This window comes from Vicugna pacos, chromosome 29 (genome assembly GCF_048564905.1).
Source record: "Vicugna pacos chromosome 29, VicPac4, whole genome shotgun sequence".
In the NCBI taxonomy this organism is placed as follows: Eukaryota; Metazoa; Chordata; class Mammalia; order Artiodactyla; family Camelidae; genus Vicugna; species Vicugna pacos.
In genome coordinates, this window is record NC_133015.1 from 15,973,637 (window position 1) to 15,995,275 (window position 21,639).

Genomic DNA, 21,639 nt, shown 5'->3' on the forward strand with positions numbered 1-21,639 from the left:
ATCAAAAGGAGAATGAAAGGGGGAAAGTTCATTTGAAATACAGGCAAATAAAAAATCATGTGTCTTCACAAATATTTGTAAAATAAAAGCTCTAGCTATTTGAGCAGATAAACTTAACTTGCTTCAACTGTCCTTTTTTAACTAGCGAGTTTTTTTTTTAATCATTGTACCTGATTCATGGCAGAAATTTTAAAATGCAGCTATAAAATCTCTGCATCTGCCTGTGTGCATATGCATGTGTGTCCATATGTGTGTTGTAGATGTATAGTATATTCTACCTCTAGATGATATTACTTTAATTTGTAAAAGAGCTCTATTTAATTGGCTTAAAGAAAATCAACTGTTTATAAGAAGTATTCATAAAATTCCAAGAACTATAACAGAGATTTAACCCAAATGCTTTTCAGGTTCATGTGATCTGGAGAAAAACATTCAGTATTAAACTTAGTTTAAATGTGTTGATTTAATTAAAATAGATGTCTTTAGAGACCGCTACGATTAATATTAATGCAGACATACAACACTTATTTCACCTGGGTTTATTAATCAAATCAGTTCATGTTATTGCTTACTAAATTTGTCAGCAAAAAAAATTAGCTTGAGACGATGGCTGGGTTTGTTTAATGTCTCATGAAGTTTTTGTGGGTAATCTAAATATAGTTGCTAAAAACAAGTAAATGAAATGAAATTGATGTTAAGTAGGATACAAAAATTTTAGGTGAACTTTTCAAATAGTTTTCCCAAATCTTTTAGTAAACTGGAACCTCAAAATTTTAATACATTGAGTCAAATGATGAGTTAAATTCACTGAATATCTAAATGATTTCCCAGTAAGATAAAACATGAAAACACTAATTACTAAACACAGCTTTATCCACTTTTGGTTTTCTTTAACAGAATTGAAAATATTTGGGTCTATTAGTAAATATCTTTTATGTCACATTGAGTAATTGTCTATTAGAAAGCATATGTTTCTAGAATTTATAAGAAGTATTTATAGATTTGCCAAGCCTCCAAATGCTAACATAAAAAATGGTTTATAAGTGTTTCCTCCCCTATTTTCATTAAAAATAAGGCTTTTAAGGATTAAAAATTCTAATATATGTAATAAAAGCCTCTAAAAGTAATAAGGGAAACATCCCTATATGCCAGAAAAAGGCCATAAAAGGTATATGAGAGAGGAAGCTTGGAAAAAGAATTTTACGTGTGACCAAGCTAGCTAAAATTAAGTAAGTTTGAGTTAAAAATAAGTTTTAATATCAAAAGTAATCTGGTACAAAACCAGAATTTGGTTTTCTCTCTGTTGAAAAAACCAACTAATTCTGAACTATTGGTCTGCTCTTCAGAATAGATTGTGAAGTGTTTCGTTACCTTTTCAAGTAATCTGCTTAGACAAAACACGAGTCTTGTGTCTTGTCAAAATAATTACCTATGTTCCTTGTTGTTTTTATCAGGCCTTGGATTACTTAAGAAAACTGAGTCTCTTCTACTAAAAGAGCTAAGTTTTAGTTAAAATTATTAAACTTTCTGTATTTACCTGCAAAATCTTTGTCACCAAGGTTAAATGGATAACTGTTTCAGAATGACCTATGATCCTATTTGACCAAATGTTTTATAACCTTTTGATATTATTGACAAACTTCCCAAAATTGAATTCTAAATTAGTATTTTTTGACCTTGAACTGATTTTGAAATTTTCCAGAGGGCTCCTGGGACATCTCTAAAGATTCGTTCTCTCTCCTTGTACACAGGGAGAGATTAAACAAATCAGACTTATTTCATATGGTAACTTACATTGAAAGCATTGTCAAATAAGAAATAATACTAATCCTTTAGGTTGTGTCTAAATAGGTATATATTATAAGCATTCCACAAATTCTGTAAGCTTCCTCAAAATCTGGTATGTCCTGATATAATATTATCAGGCATAATTCCATTTTTTATCTTAAAATGTACATCACAAATTAGCAAATTTCCTTGTCAATTGCATTATAATGAACTCTCATCAGATTTTTAACCAAAACCATTTTAAGTCTTTTGTCATCTATAGTTACTGTTTTACTGAGATGCTTTTGCAAAAGTGTTCTTACAAAAGTGCTTCATCTTCAAGAAGATTCATGGAAAGGGCTTTTGATAATAGGTTTCTGGTAACTTTAAGATTATAAAACTTATCTGGGAAAGAATTTCCAGAACTAATAAAAAAAATCCTGATTCAAGCAGAACAAGAATTTATAATGTAGAACTGAATGAACAGAGGAGATGATGTTGGTTCCTTAATGTTTTGAGTTTCCAGACTTAAAGTTTTTCTCTTAACCTATCTATGACTTACAGCAATTTGATAAAATATACCTTTGTAAATAAAGAAGAAACATTTACTTTTTCTCCTTACTTGACCCTCCAAAATTTGGAAACCCTCGAGTATTCTTTTCTTGGCAATATAATAACTATAATAATTATAGTTAGTTATTCACATAAGTTCAAAAAAATCTGTTCTCCTTGTAACAGGACAATTAGAATCGCTGTGTGTATTACCAAGGCTTTGGCTGGAATATCATACTTGAGAGAGAGAGATTCATAGACTCAGATATGACCAGACAACTTTAAGGAACTGCTTGGACTTTGGCGTGGCTTCCTGACCTCAAGAAGTTTTTAAGAGTTCAATCTGGGACTACTTAAAATCATTATTCTTGCTGCACTTATGTAAATAATTAGGCCAAGTTTAACGCAAATAAGTCAGTTTTACCATGATTATCTTTAATGAAAATGGGGGCAATTGTAGAAAAAAATTATGTTTGCACCTTTATCTGTATTATATTCTAATCCTGTTGTCCTTGAGATTTTGTTATATATCTAGACTGGACTGGATCCTGAATTTTTCTAGTTTCCTCAAATATCTGCCTACAAATCTTCAAACTATTTCAATCTCTAAGAACAAAGACTGCCCTTGAATTTTCTTGGAAGGGACAATACCAGGTCATGTTCACTACCCAGATGACAGCCAAACTGCAGGGACCTGAACCTTGGATACACATCTCACAGATGAAAAAGGCTCCACTTAACATCTGGCTCTTTGCAAACACTGGGGACCTCCAAATTAAACAGACTAGAAAGAGAAGTGGCTGCCATCAGAGTAGACTGCTTTGGCCTAAGATGCCAGATCTAGATTTCATACTTTAACTAAACATGAAACACTTTCTCCTTTTTCTTTCCTTTACTCTGGCATTGACCTGGAAAGATAATGCCCCCATCTGTACCTCGAGGACATTGCTAATGGGAGTAAACTTTCAGGCTGCTGGATTTGTCATCAAAAAAAAACCCTCTGATTTGTCCATGATGTTAGAGACCCCTTGGTCCATTTCCTTGTCTGCAGTTAACATCCCAAACTTGGGAAGCTCTGTATTCATGCTTTATGCAAAGAAAGGGACACAAGGCAAGGTTAATCAGAATAAAACTTCCTATGTGGTCTCCAGTCTTAAAATTTACTGGCCTCCACAGCTGTCATCTTTCCAGTTCTGAGCCACAGATTCAAATAGTAATTACTAGGAGGCATTCTGTTTCAGGATTCACTTCTTTTGACGGGACCCTACTTGCCTGATCATCCTGCTGAATCCACTGTTAAGAAAATAGATGCCTAACAAAGATCCTTAGAAGCTCTGGCCAAAGACTGTCGTTCTTGGTAATAGGATAGTCCGTGATTATCCTTTAGCTGAGCAAGGGGGTGTCTGTTGTAGCCACACCACCTGCTCTACCCGGACTGGCACTTCTGAAGAAGTTGAGGCTCAGTTACACAAGATCACTGAGCAAGCAACTTGGCTTAAAAAGGTGACTCCTTCATCAGGGTCTTTCTTTGACTTATTTGATTCTGATTGGTTTGGTTCTTGGGACCATGACTCCAGAGTGTACCCCAGCCACTGGGAATGATCCACCTTATTGTAATCATAGAAATCTCCCTGGTGTGCTGTAGTCTCTCAAAAGCTTTAAATGCATGTTCACAGCCACTAACCACCAAGCCAATGATCTCCATAATAGCAGAATAGGAACAACAGAATGACAGACTTAGAGATTGTGAACCTGAAGCTGTACCCTGTGAATATCACAGGGACTAAGCAGAAACATCATAACCTACGGACACCACACAAAGGACAGACAAAGCTGAGAGTGGCACTGCTGCTTTACGTTTTTATCACATCTCTCAGTTAAGCCGAGATTCTGATCAAAAGAGAGGAGCTGTTTAAAAGGATCAACAAGCCCCAAAGTCTCTTGTGCTGAAGTCCAGGACACCCAACCTAAACTTAATACCTAACTTAATTTCTATTTCAGCCTCCTCTACGGTGTAATCTTAACCAGTCAGTCTGGAATTTTCTAGTTGGCACTGATGTGATAATCTGCCACATAGCTCCTCTCCATCCCTAAAGGAAAATGAGGTAATCTGCTTTCTCTTTCTCCCTTCCCCCTCCCACCTACAAAAGCCTTCCACCATTACGTACAGCTCCTCCAAGCTGTTTTCCATTTGCTGGATGGAATGCTGTTTAAATCATGAATTGTTCAATAAAGCCAATTAGATCTTTCAGATTTACTCAGTTGAATTTTTGTTATTTAACATCAGGAAATTGTGGAGATAAGACAGAAAGGGAGAGCTTTTGACCAGGAAGGACAGGAGCCTACTCTCCATCATCGTAATGGTGCCAAAGCAGCCAGCTCTAATCCTGTACCTGGGGGGCATGACCACTGAGTGAACAGAGTAAGGAAGGTTATCAAGCTCCTATGATCTGTCTTCAACAAGGGAAAGCATCTTTCTCACTTCTTTGGGAAACCAGAAACCCAGGCCAGAGTTGGGAGCACAAGCCCTGAATCCTTGGGAACTCTAAAAGAACCCACCGATACACTGAGGAACCCGACTGTTTGGACTGGAAGAACTGGCTCAGCAAGCGGTAGATGTACGGATTCAAGCTCAGTTCTGAGCTCTATTCATAGCACAGAAAGATGGACACAATATTGTCTTAGTCCATTTGGGCTGCTGTGACAAAACACCGCTGACTGGGTGGCTTATGACCAACAGAAATGCCTTCCTCACAGTCCCGGAAGGTCTGCCCACCGGGTCATCTCGCCCAGTCTCTTACTCCACACAGACTAGATGGTTATTTAGCAGCTTCTTGGGTAGTTTGAGCAACAGCGCGCTCACACCTGTGGGACTCAGACCTTCCCACTTTCCACCACTCCAACTGTCCCACTGTCCTTTCTTGTTCAAGTAAAGCCTGTGTGTCCTTCAGCTTAGTGCCAGCGCTGCTTTGTGGAGCAACAAAAATAAGTATATTTTTTCTTCCATGGGATTGCCCTTCAAATATGCATAGCTGCATTTATTCTTTTCCAATAAAAACCTCCTTAAATCCTCCTATTTTTTGAACCATTGAGCTGAGGAAAATTTTATAATTCTCCTGTGTTAGACGACCTGGTTGTTAGACTCAAAGACAATTTTTAATGGAGGTTCAAAAAACACATCTTTAAGACTAAATAAGTAGCTGTATATTGACATGTAGGAAAAAAAAAACTGATGTCTTTTACATAAGTTTATGCTTTAAATTAAGAGGGCTGATTTTAAATTAAAAGGATTTTCCTTGATTATCTCTTTAATATTGGCACTATTATCTTCCTTACTTTCTGAGCTTTCAATGATTTCTAAATTACTAGATGAATGCCACCGGAAATGTCTGCTTTGCTAAATGTGTTGTGTCAGAGAGGCATTTTATTTTCTCCTCTGATTTTGTTTAGCTGAATTAAAGCGGTCAAATAGACTTGATGTTTTTATGATGCCTCTTTCAAAGTGTGCTGGTTAGTTGTGACAGAGGGTTCAGGTCCCTTCATCCTAAGCAGAAGTGTTTACCCTGGGCAGTTTTCTTTTTAGCTATCTAGCAATCCTCTAGTGACCAGAAAATTGGCTTAAATATAAACACCTATTCATCTGTTAGGATAATTGACTAAAATGTTGGTGTACAATATTTTTCATTAATAAAAATGACTTAAAATTGATACAGAATATTGACAATTAGGTCAGGTTTTGAATCACAGTCATTGGTGTATCTTTCACATCTAGCCTAAGAGACTGCAGCCTAGATAAGGTTTTATTTTTTTTTTAGTTAGTTCCATGGTTCCTTGCACAAAGTGGACACTCAAAAATAATCTGACTGAACGTGACCAAGTTGCTGTAAGCAGCAGCAGCTGCTGCTGGACTTAACTAAGCACAAAAAGCTAGTACAGAAGAGAAAAAGAAATCCATAATCACTGAGATAATAATTGAACCGCTGGCATTAATTTTCTGTTCAACAAGTCATTTCCTAAAACTAAAATTAAAGGTTTAGAAATAAGGGAAGAAATATCAATTTTGGGCAGCTTTGGATCTTGCTTGATTCGACTCATTTTAAAAAGAGAAAGTAACAAATATCTCCATGAAGTTTTTACTTTTAAGGCACAAAGTCATTTGGTAAACATTAAGAAATAGTTATATTTTGATGGGCCAAAGGGATAACAAGTTGCTGAGTTTGTTTTTACCTATATACTTAAATAAGCCAACAAAGCTTTTAAAAAATAGGGAGGTGTTCTTTTATTTTATCATTTGCAAACAAAATCAATCATATGCTGGGTCTGAAAGAAGGCTTTTTATCTCCTATGATAACAATCACGATCAGTTTTGTGAGTTCTCGTCTTTTGCTGTTAGAATTATCCTTTCTACAGGCAAAAACAAATCTTTAAACAAATAAGCAGTAAGTTAGCATAATTTATAGTGATATAGTAAACCATCTCATAAATAATGGGTGTATTTTGTTTTGATTTGCTTTAAAATTTTATTAAAACTTAATTTTTAGAAACAGTTTAAGGTTCACAGTAAAACTGAGAGGAAGGTGCTGAGATGTCCCATGACCCACCTCCCCCCAAAAATGTGTAGCCTCCCCCATTATCAACATCTCCCACCAGGGTACCATTTGTTACAACTGATGAAGCAGCACCGATGTATTACAATCACCCAAAGTCCATAGTTTACATTAGGGTTCACTCTTGGTGCTGTAGATTCCATGGGGTTGGACATATATTCATCATAATGCTGTTTGTACTGCTTTATCATCCTCTGTGCTTTGTCTATCCATCTCTTTTGACCCACTCTCCCTCTGGCAACCACTGATCTTTTTATTGTCTCCATAGTTTTGTCTTTTCCAGAATGTCATATAATTGTAATCATACGTTTAGCCTTTTCAGATTGGCTTCTTTCACTTAGTAATATGCATTTAAGTTTCATCCATGTCTTTTCATGGCTTGATAGTTCATTTACTTTTAAACAGTGAATAACAGTGCATTGTCTGCATGTACCCACAGTTTATTTATCCACTCACCTACTGAAGGACATGTTCGTTGCTTCATTTGGGTAAATACCAACGAGAATGGGTCCTGGATCCCGTGGTAAAAGTCTGTTTAGTTTTGTAAGAAAGCAACAAATTATCTGTAAAGTGGCTATACGATTGTGCATTCTCAACAGCAGTGACTGAGAGTCCCTGTTGCTCCACATTCTCATCAGCATTTGGTGTTCAGAGTTCTAGACTCTGGGTATTTTAACAGGTGTGTATGGTGTATCATCTGCATTTGCATTTCCCTGATGACACATGATGTGGAACATCTTTTCACATGCTTACCTGCCATCTGTATATCTTCTTTGGTGAGGTGTCTGTTCAGGTCTTTGGCCCATTTTTAAATTGAGTGTTTAGAGTTTTTATTGTTGAGATTTGACAGTTCTTTGTGTGTTTTGGTAACAGTCCTTTACCAAGTATGTCTTTGAAGTTAGTTTCTCCCAGTCTGTGGCTCGTCTTCTCATTTTCTTGACATTGTGCTTCTCAGAGCAGAAGTCTTGGGTTTTAATGAAGTTCTGCTTATCAGTTATGTTTTTTCATGTCTTTGGTCCTGTATCTAAAAAGGCATCACCGCACTCCAGGTCACCTAGGTTTCCTGCTAGGTTACCCTCTAGGGGTTTTACAGTTTTGCATTTCTTATTTAGATCCATAATTCCATTTTAAGTTAACTTTTGTGAAACATGTAAGGTCTGTGCTTAGATTCATCTTTCTGCATGTGAATGTCCAGTTGTGAATGCTATAGCTTTTTGTAAATATAAAATATGAGTTTTCAGTGAAATGTATTGCAATTAAAATGTGTGATAAATGCAAATAGCACTGCATTTTATAAATGCCTCTAGAAAATTCAGATAATCTGGAAATTGAGTATTTAGAAGCATTTTCATGAAAACTTTTTGAGGTCTGGTCCACAAGCATCATAGCTCTGGATCATAGGTATGAGATAAGCCTGAAAATGTTACATCCAAAAGCAAGGAAGTTTTTACGAATGAAGTTTTGGTTTTGAGAAGTGTCACAATAATTCATCGTGGAAGGAATAATCTTTTCAACAAATGGCACTAGGACAAACTGGGCATCCACATGCAAAAGAATGAAATTACATTTCTACCTCATACCATATATAAAAATTATCTCAAAATGCATGACAAATCTTACTGTAAGAGCCAAAATTATAATCACTTAGAAGAAAACATAGGTGTAAATCTTTGTGACCTTAAATTAGGCAATTGTGTCTTAGGTATGACATCAAATGCCTACATAACATTAGAAAAAGGTAGATAAGTTGGACTTGATCAAAACTGAAAACACTTGTGCTTCAAAATACACCACTAAAAAAGTGAAATTACATCCCTCAGAATGGGAGAAAGCAGACTCCCACTGGGGAACGGGACCGCATGCCGCCCGGAGAAAGCCAGTGTTGTGGGTGGCCGTAGGCTCTCCCCAAAAGGACTCTTCTACAAATCAAAGATACTACGTTAGACCCAGAAAGTCTATAAAGGGAAAGGAGGTTACCCTGATTGAAGACCATAGCAATCCTGACAAACTAAATGGAGATGCTGGAAAAACAACCTCAGGTATTCTGGTATGAGCTGGAAACACCAGTACCCTAGTACTGACTGTGGGATCCACAAACGTTTTTCTGGCTGTCTTTCAAGGTTGCTGCTGCTTAGTGAAGATGACTACAAGGTCATCTTGCCCTTCCTCTTCCTGCTGTCCTTCAAGTGTCTCTTAACATCACAATCTTGGAAAGGGTTTACACGGTGGATAGATGGATGGATGGATGGATAAAATAAATATACAGACGGGTACACCCAGAGAGACAGGAATCATGAAAAAAATTACGAGAAAAGTCTCCATAATCAAAATACTTTTGAATTTAGTTTAAAATCAACCAAAATTACCCACAATATTTTACTCCCTAAACTCTAGTCATGTTTTCATAGACCTTTAATTTGATACTCCTTTTGTTTTTTTGACCACATAATGTGACTTCCCCGGATTTCAAATGTATATTTAACTCCTTTTGAAATGTATATTTTAATCTTAAAATAGACTTTTTTTTCCCAGAGTAGACTGTATGTATGCTTGAAACTAAGCTAGCCGCTCCAGTCTGCTATAATCCCAGGGGCAGAAAATTTTAGGACCATGTTACCCCCATGTTAGGGAAACTGAAGCTTAGAGAGGTTAAGTGATTTCCCAAAGCTGTTCAGTGGGCGAGCTGAGATTCCAACCCTGATCTCTATTGCTCCAAAGCCCCAGCTCTTTGTCACATAAATAGAAAATAGCTTTTGAGATGATATATGTTTGAGAGAATGTGTATGTGTGTGTGTGTGTGTGTGTGTGTGTGTGTGTGTGTGCGCCTGCATCCAAGGCCCTCTCTCCCCTGTGAATTACAAAACAACTACTAAAAGAAGTGGGGATGGGGAGGATCTTGTATGAATTTACAAATAAAAGAAAAACTGTGAAGTTCATGTGTTTAGAACTGAGATGAAGTAGTCCCCAGTTTCTGGCTGGTATGTGTTGCTCTCAGTTCTTCCTTCGTGCAGATCTTGAATGAACAATGAAAGCCACAAATCAGTCTTTCGAGGAGTGTGGGCTGTCCTGAGAGCAACAGCCCTGATAAGACAACGATCAGTCACACCTGGCATAACCCAGCCATCTTACTGAGCTTTAGTTTTCCTATAGCACTGTCACCATCTGACATTTTGGGTTGCGCTCATTATTTCCATATCTGTTTCCAGCCAGAATATAAATTCCTAGTGGTCAAGGGTGTTAATTTTCATTTTCAGAGTTTATCACAGTACTTGACACAGAATGAGTCTTCTGTTTTGATTCAAATTAAGTATTTCTGTCACTTACAACGTGGCAGTAGGTGGTGCATTGTATTCATCACTCAAACGGGACCTTTTAATTTTCTAGGTGTAGGAAGTCAATTTTCTGGAAAATTTTTAACCTAAAACAAGTGATAGAAGTCCCTTTTTGGCCTTATCCATTTTCCTTTATGTTTTGCTCACCTTTCCTTATAAAAATAGTTGCAGGAAAAAAAAGAAAAAATGCATGGGAAAGTGAAACAGCACATAATGTATGGTTAATAACATAGGTTTTCTCAAGTCAACTAGTAAACCCTAATATGGATAGTCTGAAATTCGCTCACGTTTACGAGGACTGACATTCACCTTTTCTTCAGCATGCTGTCACCCATGATAAGCTGCTTCTGCTTTATCAACTTATAGCGAAACTCAACATTTTATTGTCATGAAGTTTAGGAGGAATGATGAACGATTTTTGGTAGTGACATGAAGCAAGTCAGTTAAAAATCAGCAGGCTATCTGGAAACAAATTTCTCCTAACGTTCTCAGGCTGTAGTTTCTGAGCCAGTATCACTGTATGTTCCCTATAATCCAATTTCTTTTAAAATGGCTTTCGGGTCCTTTTTTGTGCACTATTGATGTTAAGCATGAATGAATGCAAACACTTGCACCATTAAAAACAAATAGCATCTTACCACCCGGAATGCCCTGGCAGGAGTCCACAAAAACAAGATTTAACTCCTCAGAATGGCAGTGGGTAGACAGAATTAATGGGTGGTCTTTCCAGAAAAATGGCTTACAAACTCCACTGAAATAGTAATTCGGTGCCTTGGTATCAGCAATTGTCTGCTTGCTATCGGTATTTTAACTGTTTTCTTAAGAAGAAAATTCAGGATATTTAATAGAGAAATTTATTTTGAAACTCACAACTTTGCAAACCACTATTTTTAAAACCATGAAAGTTTTGCTGATAATTACTGATAATTTGCATTACTGACCTACTGACATTTTACTTTTTAATTGATATGACTTAGTGTGACTCCCAGGCAACAAATTAAACTTGTTTGGCTCACACCATTCAAGGATTTTTGGCTGAAAGCGCGAAAGCTTCTAAAAGTCAAATCAAGACACTTAATGAATATTTTAAAAATCTACCTCGTAATGCAAAACCCAGCAATTACAGGGACACTGCAATATCCTACACAGGAAAATTCTTCATTAACTTAAAATTGTTTTTTTATAATGGCTTCTTTCCCTTATGATCTGAGGGGAATATTGAGATATTCTGGATTAGAATCTTTGTACATTTTGGTGGTCAGATATCTATTAACTATGCATTTTCCCTCCTGCCAAACGATGTCATCTCTGTTTAAATCACACTCATTGTAGCAATGCCCACATCAGATTTAGGTCACCAAGAGCTATGGGAGTACTATTACCCTGGAATAATTTTCCAGCTTGCAAACACAAGCTTTCTACCATCTGCACTTTTTAAACCATGTGTGAAATATTAAAAAATGTGGGGGGAAATGGAATCTTTTTATTACTTATAGCTATTCTAATCCATAAACTTTTTGATATTCTTACTATTTTCATCACTTTCTTGCACATAAAACTTTACAGAGTAATTTCATGTGGGCTGAATTCCTCTTTCTCTGATCTCTTGAAAAGTAGAAGTCCTTCTGGTGGTCATGTAAATCTTACATTCCTCAGTCATTCTCAGCAGAATGTCTTAGTCTCAGTCTTGTTACAGGTCACGCCTTCCATCAGGTTCCGGACGGGAAGGGCTGTGAAACTGCGTACCCTCGGCTTGCTAAGACCAGAGATGGTCTAGACATATCATATGCAAACCCAGTTCTAGATACCATGACCCCACTGGCAGCTCATGAGCGGTGTGGTATGTGAAAAAGAGACTGAGGAAAATGACAATTCAAAGAGAAGGCTCCACTTCTTTACACTAAGTGGATCATTGATGGGTTCTTTGCAAAAATTCTGAACATCATTTGACTCTCTACCCACATGGGACTTTCTACTGAGGTTGCTAATAATATCTGGGGGCTACAGTATTATTTCAAGGTTACAACACATCCATTAAGCTTACTCATCATATTTTGCCCCTCCAATTTTGAGGGAAAAATTTATGTCTTGACCTTAAAACTCTAAGAAACAAACAGACAAATAAAAATGCTGCCACCTTATGATGTTTTATTGAACACAGAAATCCTAGATGATGGACCATAGTTTTGTCCCCAGTCAGAAGCCTAAAGCAGAAGAAAATTTCTGAGAGTCAGAAAAATGAGGTTCTTTTTTTCTTCAATATCTGAGTACTTTAATGTGGTCCTTTCTAAAAGACGGGAAAAAAATCTCAATTTTAAACTGCCTAAGTCATTACATGGTCATTATCCCAGTGAGTGGGAGAAAGAGAAGAGAAACCCCGTTTCTAGGGAGCCTCGCACTGGGAACACCTTTCCCTGCCCAGCCTCCCAGCCTTCCCTGCCCTGCTAGGGTATCTCCAGGATCACGTGAACTCCATTTCACAGATGAGGGCTCAGATTTTCTGAATATTTGCACAATTTTTCCAAGATGACACACTAGGTAATTTAAAGAGTAATTTAAAAACAACATCTATTTGTCAGGCTTCAAAGGAGGTTGTCTTTCTAATCTACTTTTACTGTAAATTCTTGAAAGATGTTGGTAAGTATGTGATATAACTTAACATTAAATATCCTGAACTTTCATATCCATTAGTGTCACACTGTCCCAGTCCAGAGAGAGCTGGAGTTAAAACCTGATCCCAGGCCCCAAATCCTGTGCCTGAGCTTCCTCTCTGAAGCCTGTATTCCTTCCGTTACCTTCCAGGCCGGGTGCCAGTCCCCCAAAGAGAGCAGTGGGAATGCGCTCCAGTCCTCCAGATACAGCGCTCATTTTCCCCCTGCTGGTCCAGACTGCAGCGCTAGGTTTCTCACCAACGCACTCACTCTGAGTTCTGGTCACTCTGAGACTGCAGCCTGCCTCCCCACAACCCGGCACCCGGAGAGAGCAGGAGCTGCCCCTTCTGGGCACCAGATTCTCCCGGTGGCCTGGCCGGGTTCCTCAGCCTGGATTCCTCCAGCCCTGATGCCCTGCTTATCTTTGGAGTCCAGTGTTTCTACAAATCGGAGGTCACAAACAAGGGCCTGCAGGCTTCAGACAGGTGGTGTGAATGCGTGAAACTGGAACGACAGCCCGAGGGGAACTGGAGCATCTGGGCTGAAGGGACTGGACAGGGCAATTCTGCTGTGCAGCTCTTGGGGAATGCGGGCCCGCCACTATCACGGGTATGAGTTTTTAAGAGAAGATCCCCATTTTTGTGTAAAATTAATTACTAATCCAGGTGGTATTTTTAAATAGTATGTGGACACAAAAGAGGGCTCTATCCACAGTCCTCCGGTTTGTGACTTCTGCCTCAGATGACTGCTCAGTCCTGGCTTAAAAAGTCGAATTCTCACAGTCTTAAGAGCCTCACTTACAACTGGAAGGGATGAAACAGCAAGACAAATTGACGCTTGACAGCTAACTATGGAGAACTGATAACTACATCCATCGATGCATTACAGAAGCAGTCCACCCTAAGGACTGCCGGGAGACCGTTCTCCACGTCTCTCGTGTTTCTACGTGTCTTGTGAGCAGAGACGCCAACAGCCTTTCTTTCCGACAATCTGCTCAGAGACGTCTGTATAGCAGACAGCCTTGGAAGGTAGATACGGGGTCCTGTCTAGAGCAATGCTAACACCCCATTGTAAAATATTCAGGTTTCCTAAACTCAGGGTTCCCTCGTGTACCTCAACCTGCTGCCCTGTGTCTGTCATCCCCTGAGATTGTGGCTGGGAGGACCAGTGAAAACGCTAATACTGACAACTGTGATTGTCGAGAGTCTGAAGTCCTTGGTCTTCGACCCAGGAGTTTCATGTCTTTTGTCAGAATCTATAAAACAGCGGCGGACCGCAAGGTGTCAGGCTGCCAATAGGGTAAAGTCTCAGGTTTCTCGTCGTTTTCGACAACTGGCAGTAGTTCTTCCACTCTGCCCTCCGGCTCCAGCAGCTAATCTGACACCCACAGCCTCGTGCCTTCTACCACGCTTCTCCCATTGATTTCCCTCAATTAATCTTACTTTTGAAAATACAATATTGCCTTATTCTCCATCAAAACAATCATGAACTCCAATACTTATATCTCTTTTTAGCTTTTTCTATCCATCTATCATCACTTCTATTTAAGCTTCCAGCTTCACCTTCAGACAGTAGCTTGATGCTCAGCAATAAAACAAAATGACTGATCGGGCAGACTGTCAGGCTGCACTGCCTGGGTCTGAAACTGCGTTTTGCCACTTACTGGCTGCGTTACTTCAGTAGCACAGCAAGAAGGCAATAAATGTAACTGATCATTATTCAACTGAATATACAAAAACTTCAGTTAAGTGTTCACCTTAAATGCACGTGGCTTGTAATGTATAATCTAACTTATCATTGGGAAGCTGAATGATAAATAGATTAGGGCTATGAACGGGCTTGGTCCTTTCCCAGTTGAAATCCTCAGTAGTTCAGTAAAGCATATTGTTTCATTTGGATTTCCTTTTGAAAGAAACAAAAACACCTCATATCCCAACCTTCTACGAGTAATACAAAGGACCAAGCACCAGCCACTCTCCAGTCAAATTGTAAACGACAAATTTACTAGAAAGTTTTTTTAAACTGCCAAACCACCGCTCCACAGATGGCCTTGTACACCCAGGATGCCTGTCATCACATAAATATTAGCAGTTTTCTTCACAGCCCTCATCAAAAAATCAATTCACCCAACTTTCATTTGTCTGAAGTAATGTTTCTATTGGTGTTTTCTCTGTGCTGTGGCATTCCTCTTAATGGTCTCAAATAATATCCCCTAATTTTCTGAGAGGTATCCTTTTTACTTTTCTAAGCCTATGACAATTAAAGTAAAAATTACAAAGGGGTAAAGACAAGGAAAAGCTTCAAAAATCTGATTTGATTTTCCCACACTTACCCCCTTCCCTATTTCCAAGCCGCTAATCCCCTCTCAAACAGTACAATAGAACAGCCAGACATAAAGAAAAGGAGATAAAACTGGCCAGCTAGTGCATTGTTCTTGCTAATCTGCACCATTTACATAAGGGTTAGAAGGCTTGTTTTATCATTTAAACAGGCTTAAAAGCCTCTTTGCAAATGAAATTTCATTCCTACAAAAGAATGAATTCTAGCTACTTGGTGAGTTTCTGCTAGACCAGCACCGGGAGCTGACTTGGCAGTAACTTAAGCTACTTCTTTGGCCACAGACAGTACATGCAAAGATTGCTTCCAGCTGCCAAAACCGAAAAGCTTCAAGCTGATTAAATTCTTTCCGGGAGGTGAACAGGATGAGGAGCACGTTAAGAGGACAATAATATCAGATCTTAAACTGTACCTGGGCAAACTGTCCTTCATGCATGTGCTACGGACTTTTAGAGCCCCTTGAACCTTCCTTTGAAAGGGAACAGAAGGGCAGATGGCAAATGAAATTCAGAGGCAGAGACTTCTCATACTGTGAAGTAAAGGCAGTCTAACTTCTTTGCTTCATTGCTGGTCTAGGTGGCACTGGGCACATGGATAAACTGCAGGACTAACTCCCTTGCCAGTGTGAGCACAAAAGATAACCGGAAGGAAAAGGCTTCCTTAACACAGAGGAGTACACACACTTTGCATCAAAATCTTAGATGTAAAAACTCAAGGCCATACTTTATGTCGTATACCTATCATTTGTTTTACCTGGCACACCTTGAACAGATGTTCAGCGTGACTTTGGCCTGAGGTTCAGAAGAGTGAGTAGCTCGACCTTGGTTACATTTGCTCCCAGAAGGTACCAGGGTAGTTACTCCCTCCATTCTTAAATCATCAAGATCCTCTGTAACAACACAAACAATTGCGGAGAAAAAAGTTAACTCAGAATTAAGGAGAAAAGTCCATGTTTTCAGGCATCTGCCAGGTGTTTGCTAAGCAAAATGTTGTATTTTCACTTTGCAAAAATCTTACCTCATGCATCAATTATTTTTCAAGTCATTTCTAGATGGAGTTGGAGAAAGTTATATGAGAAGATTTACAGGAGCAAAATGGTAAGAGGTTGAATCTGTAGGTACAGTGGGCAGACCATGTACTTCTGTTGTAACCATCCCCAGACCACAATCTCTGCAGCAATTGGCTCAAAATGGTCAAGACTCGGTCAATGACTGCTGGCTTCCAATTAGAACAGATCATAGGAAGACAAATATGCTCCCAAATCAATCACACAAAATCATTCACTTCTAATTAGCCCGCCTTCATCTCTCCCATCCAACAGCCTCCAATTAGAATATCCCTGAAGCCTTCTCTTCTTTTTCACTCTAAACCTTTCCCTTTTGTCTTCACCTGGGGAGGACAACAGCATACCTGGATGGTCATGGCCCAGGTGAAGCCCCCTCCTATCTTCCCCAGGTCCTCATCAACACTGAAAAGGTCTAAGCCTCTCTTGTGACTGAGTCCTCATACAATATGTACATGAGCTCCTGCTTTATTCAGAGAATAAGGAATCTTGTAAAAAGGATTCTGTTTACTTGCTCTCAGCCTTAGCAAGAGAGGGACATAACTTTTCAAAAGATAAATGATAATTCTGCCAAAACATAATCTATGATTGAGGTTGTAACCTATACAAGGGAGATCACTCTCTCCTGATAAGGCTGCAGACGATCCAAACATCCTAGACCTCTCACAAACGATGGAGAGGATTTCTAGGTTCAACTGTGTTAAAAACAAGACCACAGGCCCATAACGAGGTTGCTTATGCTAAGCCCCTTGTCACCAAACTGAGACCTAATTACGGCTTACGTTCTCCCAGAAATGGAATCTTATACCAGTCAGTCAGGAATCACCTGATCGGCGCTAGTGAGTTAGTCTGCCATCCCCTAAAGGAAAGTGACCTTACCACAACCAATCTGCTTTTTGCTGGTGTAACTTCCTGATCCACTCCCTTCTGTCTGTAAACGTCTTGCATTTTGTACAGCAACTCGGTGCTCCTTTCTGTCTGCTAGATTGGATGCTGCCCGATTCATGAATCATTTACTCAGTTGAATTGTGTTTTTAACAACTGAATAGTGCAAACAAGTGTCACCAGTTCCTGGGATTGTGGCTAGTCTGTTATAAACAGGCCTTCTGTTATCTGAAGACTTGTCAACAGACTCCTTCCATATGCATCCTCAACAAAAATCCTTTTGTCTACTTACACGTGAGCAATCTGGGCACGCCGTTGGAGTTTTAACTTAACTTCATGGCAGTCATAAAACTCATGCCCTTGACCTGGCTGTAAAGGCAGATTCCCCTCCTTGTCGGGCAACAGCCACCACTTCAAAAGCTCAGTGCTTCTGCTGCACTAGTTACAAGCCTCCCTCTCATTCTCCTGGTTTCTCATGCAGCACAGACATTCCTACTGCCTGAGAACACGCACTACCTCTCAGCTAGTTAATTCCGCGCCCGTCAGATTCCACCAGGCGCTCCCTCACACTACCATTCACCACTGAACACCCTGGTAGGCCCCTCTCCTGCCCCCACCTGGGTAAAGGAACCTTACAATTTTCTGAGCTCAGTTACAGAACTTGCTATACCTCATTCAGTGTTTTTAAGGATTTCCACTTAAAACTGTGACCTAATATTATTTGTTGATAAACCATACCTCAAAACTTGAACTGGAGTAGAATATGCTAACAGCAATTTAAGCTTGCTTTTAGAATACAGTGCTCTATATGAGGGAAAAATCAGCCGATGTGGCAAAACCACTGTACTTCCTTGAGCTTGTCAACTAGCCAAAGACCACAGACATGCTATAAAATAAATAAAAATAAAAATAAATTACTTTGGGATGTTTTGGAAACAAAGGGTCAACTCTGCTGGAACCCTCATCAAAAGCAGACAAGACATTTAACACACTTTTAGATGACCTCCTACTTTATACAGAGGCTCATGAGGAAAAGAGATAATATGGAAGTTAAAAGAAATACTCCAGTGATCATTTTGCCAAACAAGCAGCCTCAGTGAAGGTTTTGATCCTATCAAAACTCTTAAAGGATGAATCCTTAAAGGTATTCAAAGAAACCATTATAAAGTATCAATATTTAGCCCCCCATTCTGAAAAGCAAAATGGAGAAAAAATGGTTCTAGCTTCAGTCGGATCATCTCTGATGCTCCCAAGACAGCTGCTTGGTGGCACTAGATGGTTTCAAAAGGATATTAGCTAAACTTCTCCAGGAAACTACTCATCCCAGTACAGATAAATTGCTTACTATCTTAAATCATCATGGCTGGGAAAACTTTATTAACAAGACAGCTGAGGTCATTTTTAAGTCATGTGGACTTGTCAACAGCCTAATTCTAGAAAAGCTGTAAATGTGGGAAATGGCCAGGAAACAAAGCTTCAAAGGCCCTTTGAACACCTTAATGTATTTTATACAGCTTCCACTTTTCATGAAATATAAATGTATTTTAGTTACTGAATGTCTATATAATTTCAAGACGAGCTTAAACATCTTTGCCAAAAAGCTACAGTCTTCACAGTTGTGAAAATCTGGTAAATTTTGTGTTTCCAATCTTGGGAATATAAACTTATATCAAGTGACCAAGGTACACACGTCACAAAAAAACATTATTTAAAATACTCTGTAAGGTATTATCCTTTACTCAGAAATCACACTGCTTTTATCACCTAGAAACTTCTGAAGAGTGAAAAGAATCAACGACACCTTGAAATGAAATGAAATTAAAAAAACTTTCAGAAACAATTTGAGCTCTCGGTCAAAGGTACTCCCACCCATGTATGGTCCACTCCCTCGAGAACACATTGTTTATTTCCCTGTAAACTGCTAACTGGAAGGACCAAGTGCTTCAGGATTTTACCTATGATATTACACTCTGCCCTGATGCACACAGACATCGGAAAATATTGCAAGAGATTCACATCCAATTCTATCACTAACAGGTTAAGGTTGCGTTCAGACATCTTAAACAACTTCTTCATGATATTCAATTATAAGATTTTACCTACTGGGAGATAAATCAGAAAAACATTGCTCTTGAACCTCACTGGAAGGGATTCCATCAGATACTGCAGACAACAAATACAGAAGTAAAGCTCCCTGGAGTAAATCCTTGGGTTCACGTTTCCCAACTAAAGAAACAATCCAGAATCAACAAAACTGGAAGCCTGCTCTAATAGGGGACCTCAGAATGAAGATTCTCTAGAAGTAGCTGATCTTCACAGTAGACAGGTGACCCAAGATCCTCAGAAGAATCTAATGATCTTGGATAGTGGACAACTGCACAAAATATTGGATCAAAATCCCAGCCTAATTATCATTTTGTTTCTTATCTGCTAACTTACAATCATTCTTCTAATTTCTGTAGACCCCTGGATATCACCTACTCATAATGGCCCTTCTTTTATTCCCTTCTTACTAAAATTGTTAGGTCAGAGCACAATCATTCTAACGCCAATCTCACACTTCCTAAACAGTAACCTTCAAGCTTATTGATTACTGGATAAGCCATTCCTCACCAGACGCCGCCCATGATAAAAACCTAGGGATAATTCCCGAAACAAGATAGAAGGGAATTACAGCCAATGGCATTTTTTTTTGTATCTACATGGACAAATGGCCTTAAACAAATCAGCCTGTGACTTTGCCAGTGTTGCTCTCTCATAGAAAAAGAAAAAAAAAAAAACACAATCTATCAATTAGACTCTAAGTAATTCTAAATTTGAATTTAGAATTTCTTAAGATGATGGATGGACAAATTACTCACTATCTGGAAGAGACAAATATAGATACTAATGTGTAAACCACCTAATGTGAGGCCTTGGTTTCAACTTCATGCCACAAACAATTTCTTTTTAGGATATCTATATATTCCTACCAGATACTACTTCCTCTGCAACCAGGATGGCTAGTTTTGCTTGTCTCATTCTAATACTTCATGCATTTTAGAAATAGTATCCCAAAACTTCTCTGTGCCAGACACCTTAATTCTACAGATCATCAAAGCAGGATAGTACAATTCAGATGCTAACTCCAAAACAAGGTTACCTTTGATTATTCATGCACTTTACCTGGGGGAGTTACTGATTTATTGTATATGCAAACAATCAAAGTAGTGTTTCCAATCATAGGAACCATACAAACAAAAGGCCAGAAGACACGTATCATTTTAATTCTGGCAGAAGTTATAAATAATATCATTTCTACCTAAGACGGAACATAGATCAGTCTCAATTCCTTGGCAAGAGTGGTGGTGGACAATCTAGACTTCTTGTTCACTAGTCTTGATAGTATCTGCAATTGCTAATATTTTTTGCCATACTTGGCTCAATGAAAAGGTAAGGTAGAAAAGGCTATTTATCACTTTAAGGACAAAGCTACTTGGCTCTCTAAGGTGAATCTTTATGAGCTGTGGGATTGTTCTCTTGGCCTTGGTTGGATAATTCAGGTTCTTGGTTTTGAAGCATCTTACATGGACTTTTAATTGCGCTTGTTTTTGTCACAGTGGTCATGATGCCAGTCCACTGAACTCTACCCAGAGTCTTAGACGCTCTTAGACAGCCGCTCTCTCGTCAGATGATCACTGTGATAATACAACATCAAAAAGATTAAGAAGCTCCTGTGATACAACTAACTATGGAGACTATGAACAGTCATCGAACAGCAAAGATGTGGATCTCTAGTCTTGTGTTTTGGCCAACTTCCAGCAAGGGAGAGAATGACTAAAAGAGGGGACTGAGAGACTGAATATACAAAAAGACAATGGAAAGATCATACATGACATTAGAACACTGACTGACCCACAACGTCTGATAGAAACAGTGAAGCCAAATCACGACCTCCGTAGCAGCTGGCCCAAAACATTCAGGACTTGGTTAACAGAGGCCAGATTCCCTCCTCTTGCCCAACTCAGAACCGAGCAGAGATAGCCAAATCTGCTCCCCAAGCTACACACAGAAGGAAATCTGCTTCCGGTAAGCCTGCCTCCAGTTTCCTCGTGCCAACAACTTCCAAGGAGAACATACCTCAAAAGCCTTCCTTTTTTTTTTTTTTCCTCACATTATAAAGATTTCCACTTCCCTACCTTTGGGTCTCTGTCAAATGCAAGTGGATGGTGGCTGACTCCTCTGCTATAAAAAGCTCTGAATAAATAGCCTTTGCTTATTCCCATTTTGATGGCCTTCCTTTATTTCCACAAATGGCAACCTTCAGTTATCTAAAGGTCTGTCATACAGAAGAGATATCAGAGTTCCCCAGAAGCTCCAGGGAAGGAATGGGTCTAAGGAGAGGAAAAAACATTTCTGAGTCAACATAACAACCTTCCAACATTTATAGATTTTCAAAGGTATAT

General features: G+C 38.8%; 1 protein-coding gene across 1 annotated transcript in view; it reads right to left on the bottom strand.

Annotated features, from left to right (window-relative positions):
- C29H8orf34 (chromosome 29 C8orf34 homolog) overlaps nt 1–21,639 on the bottom strand; it is a 284,320-nt gene that overhangs the window by 127,464 nt on the left and 135,217 nt on the right. The window contains 1 exon segment of the mRNA XM_072951848.1: nt 16,000–16,135. Coding sequence (XP_072807949.1) covers nt 16,000–16,135 — 136 coding nt within the window.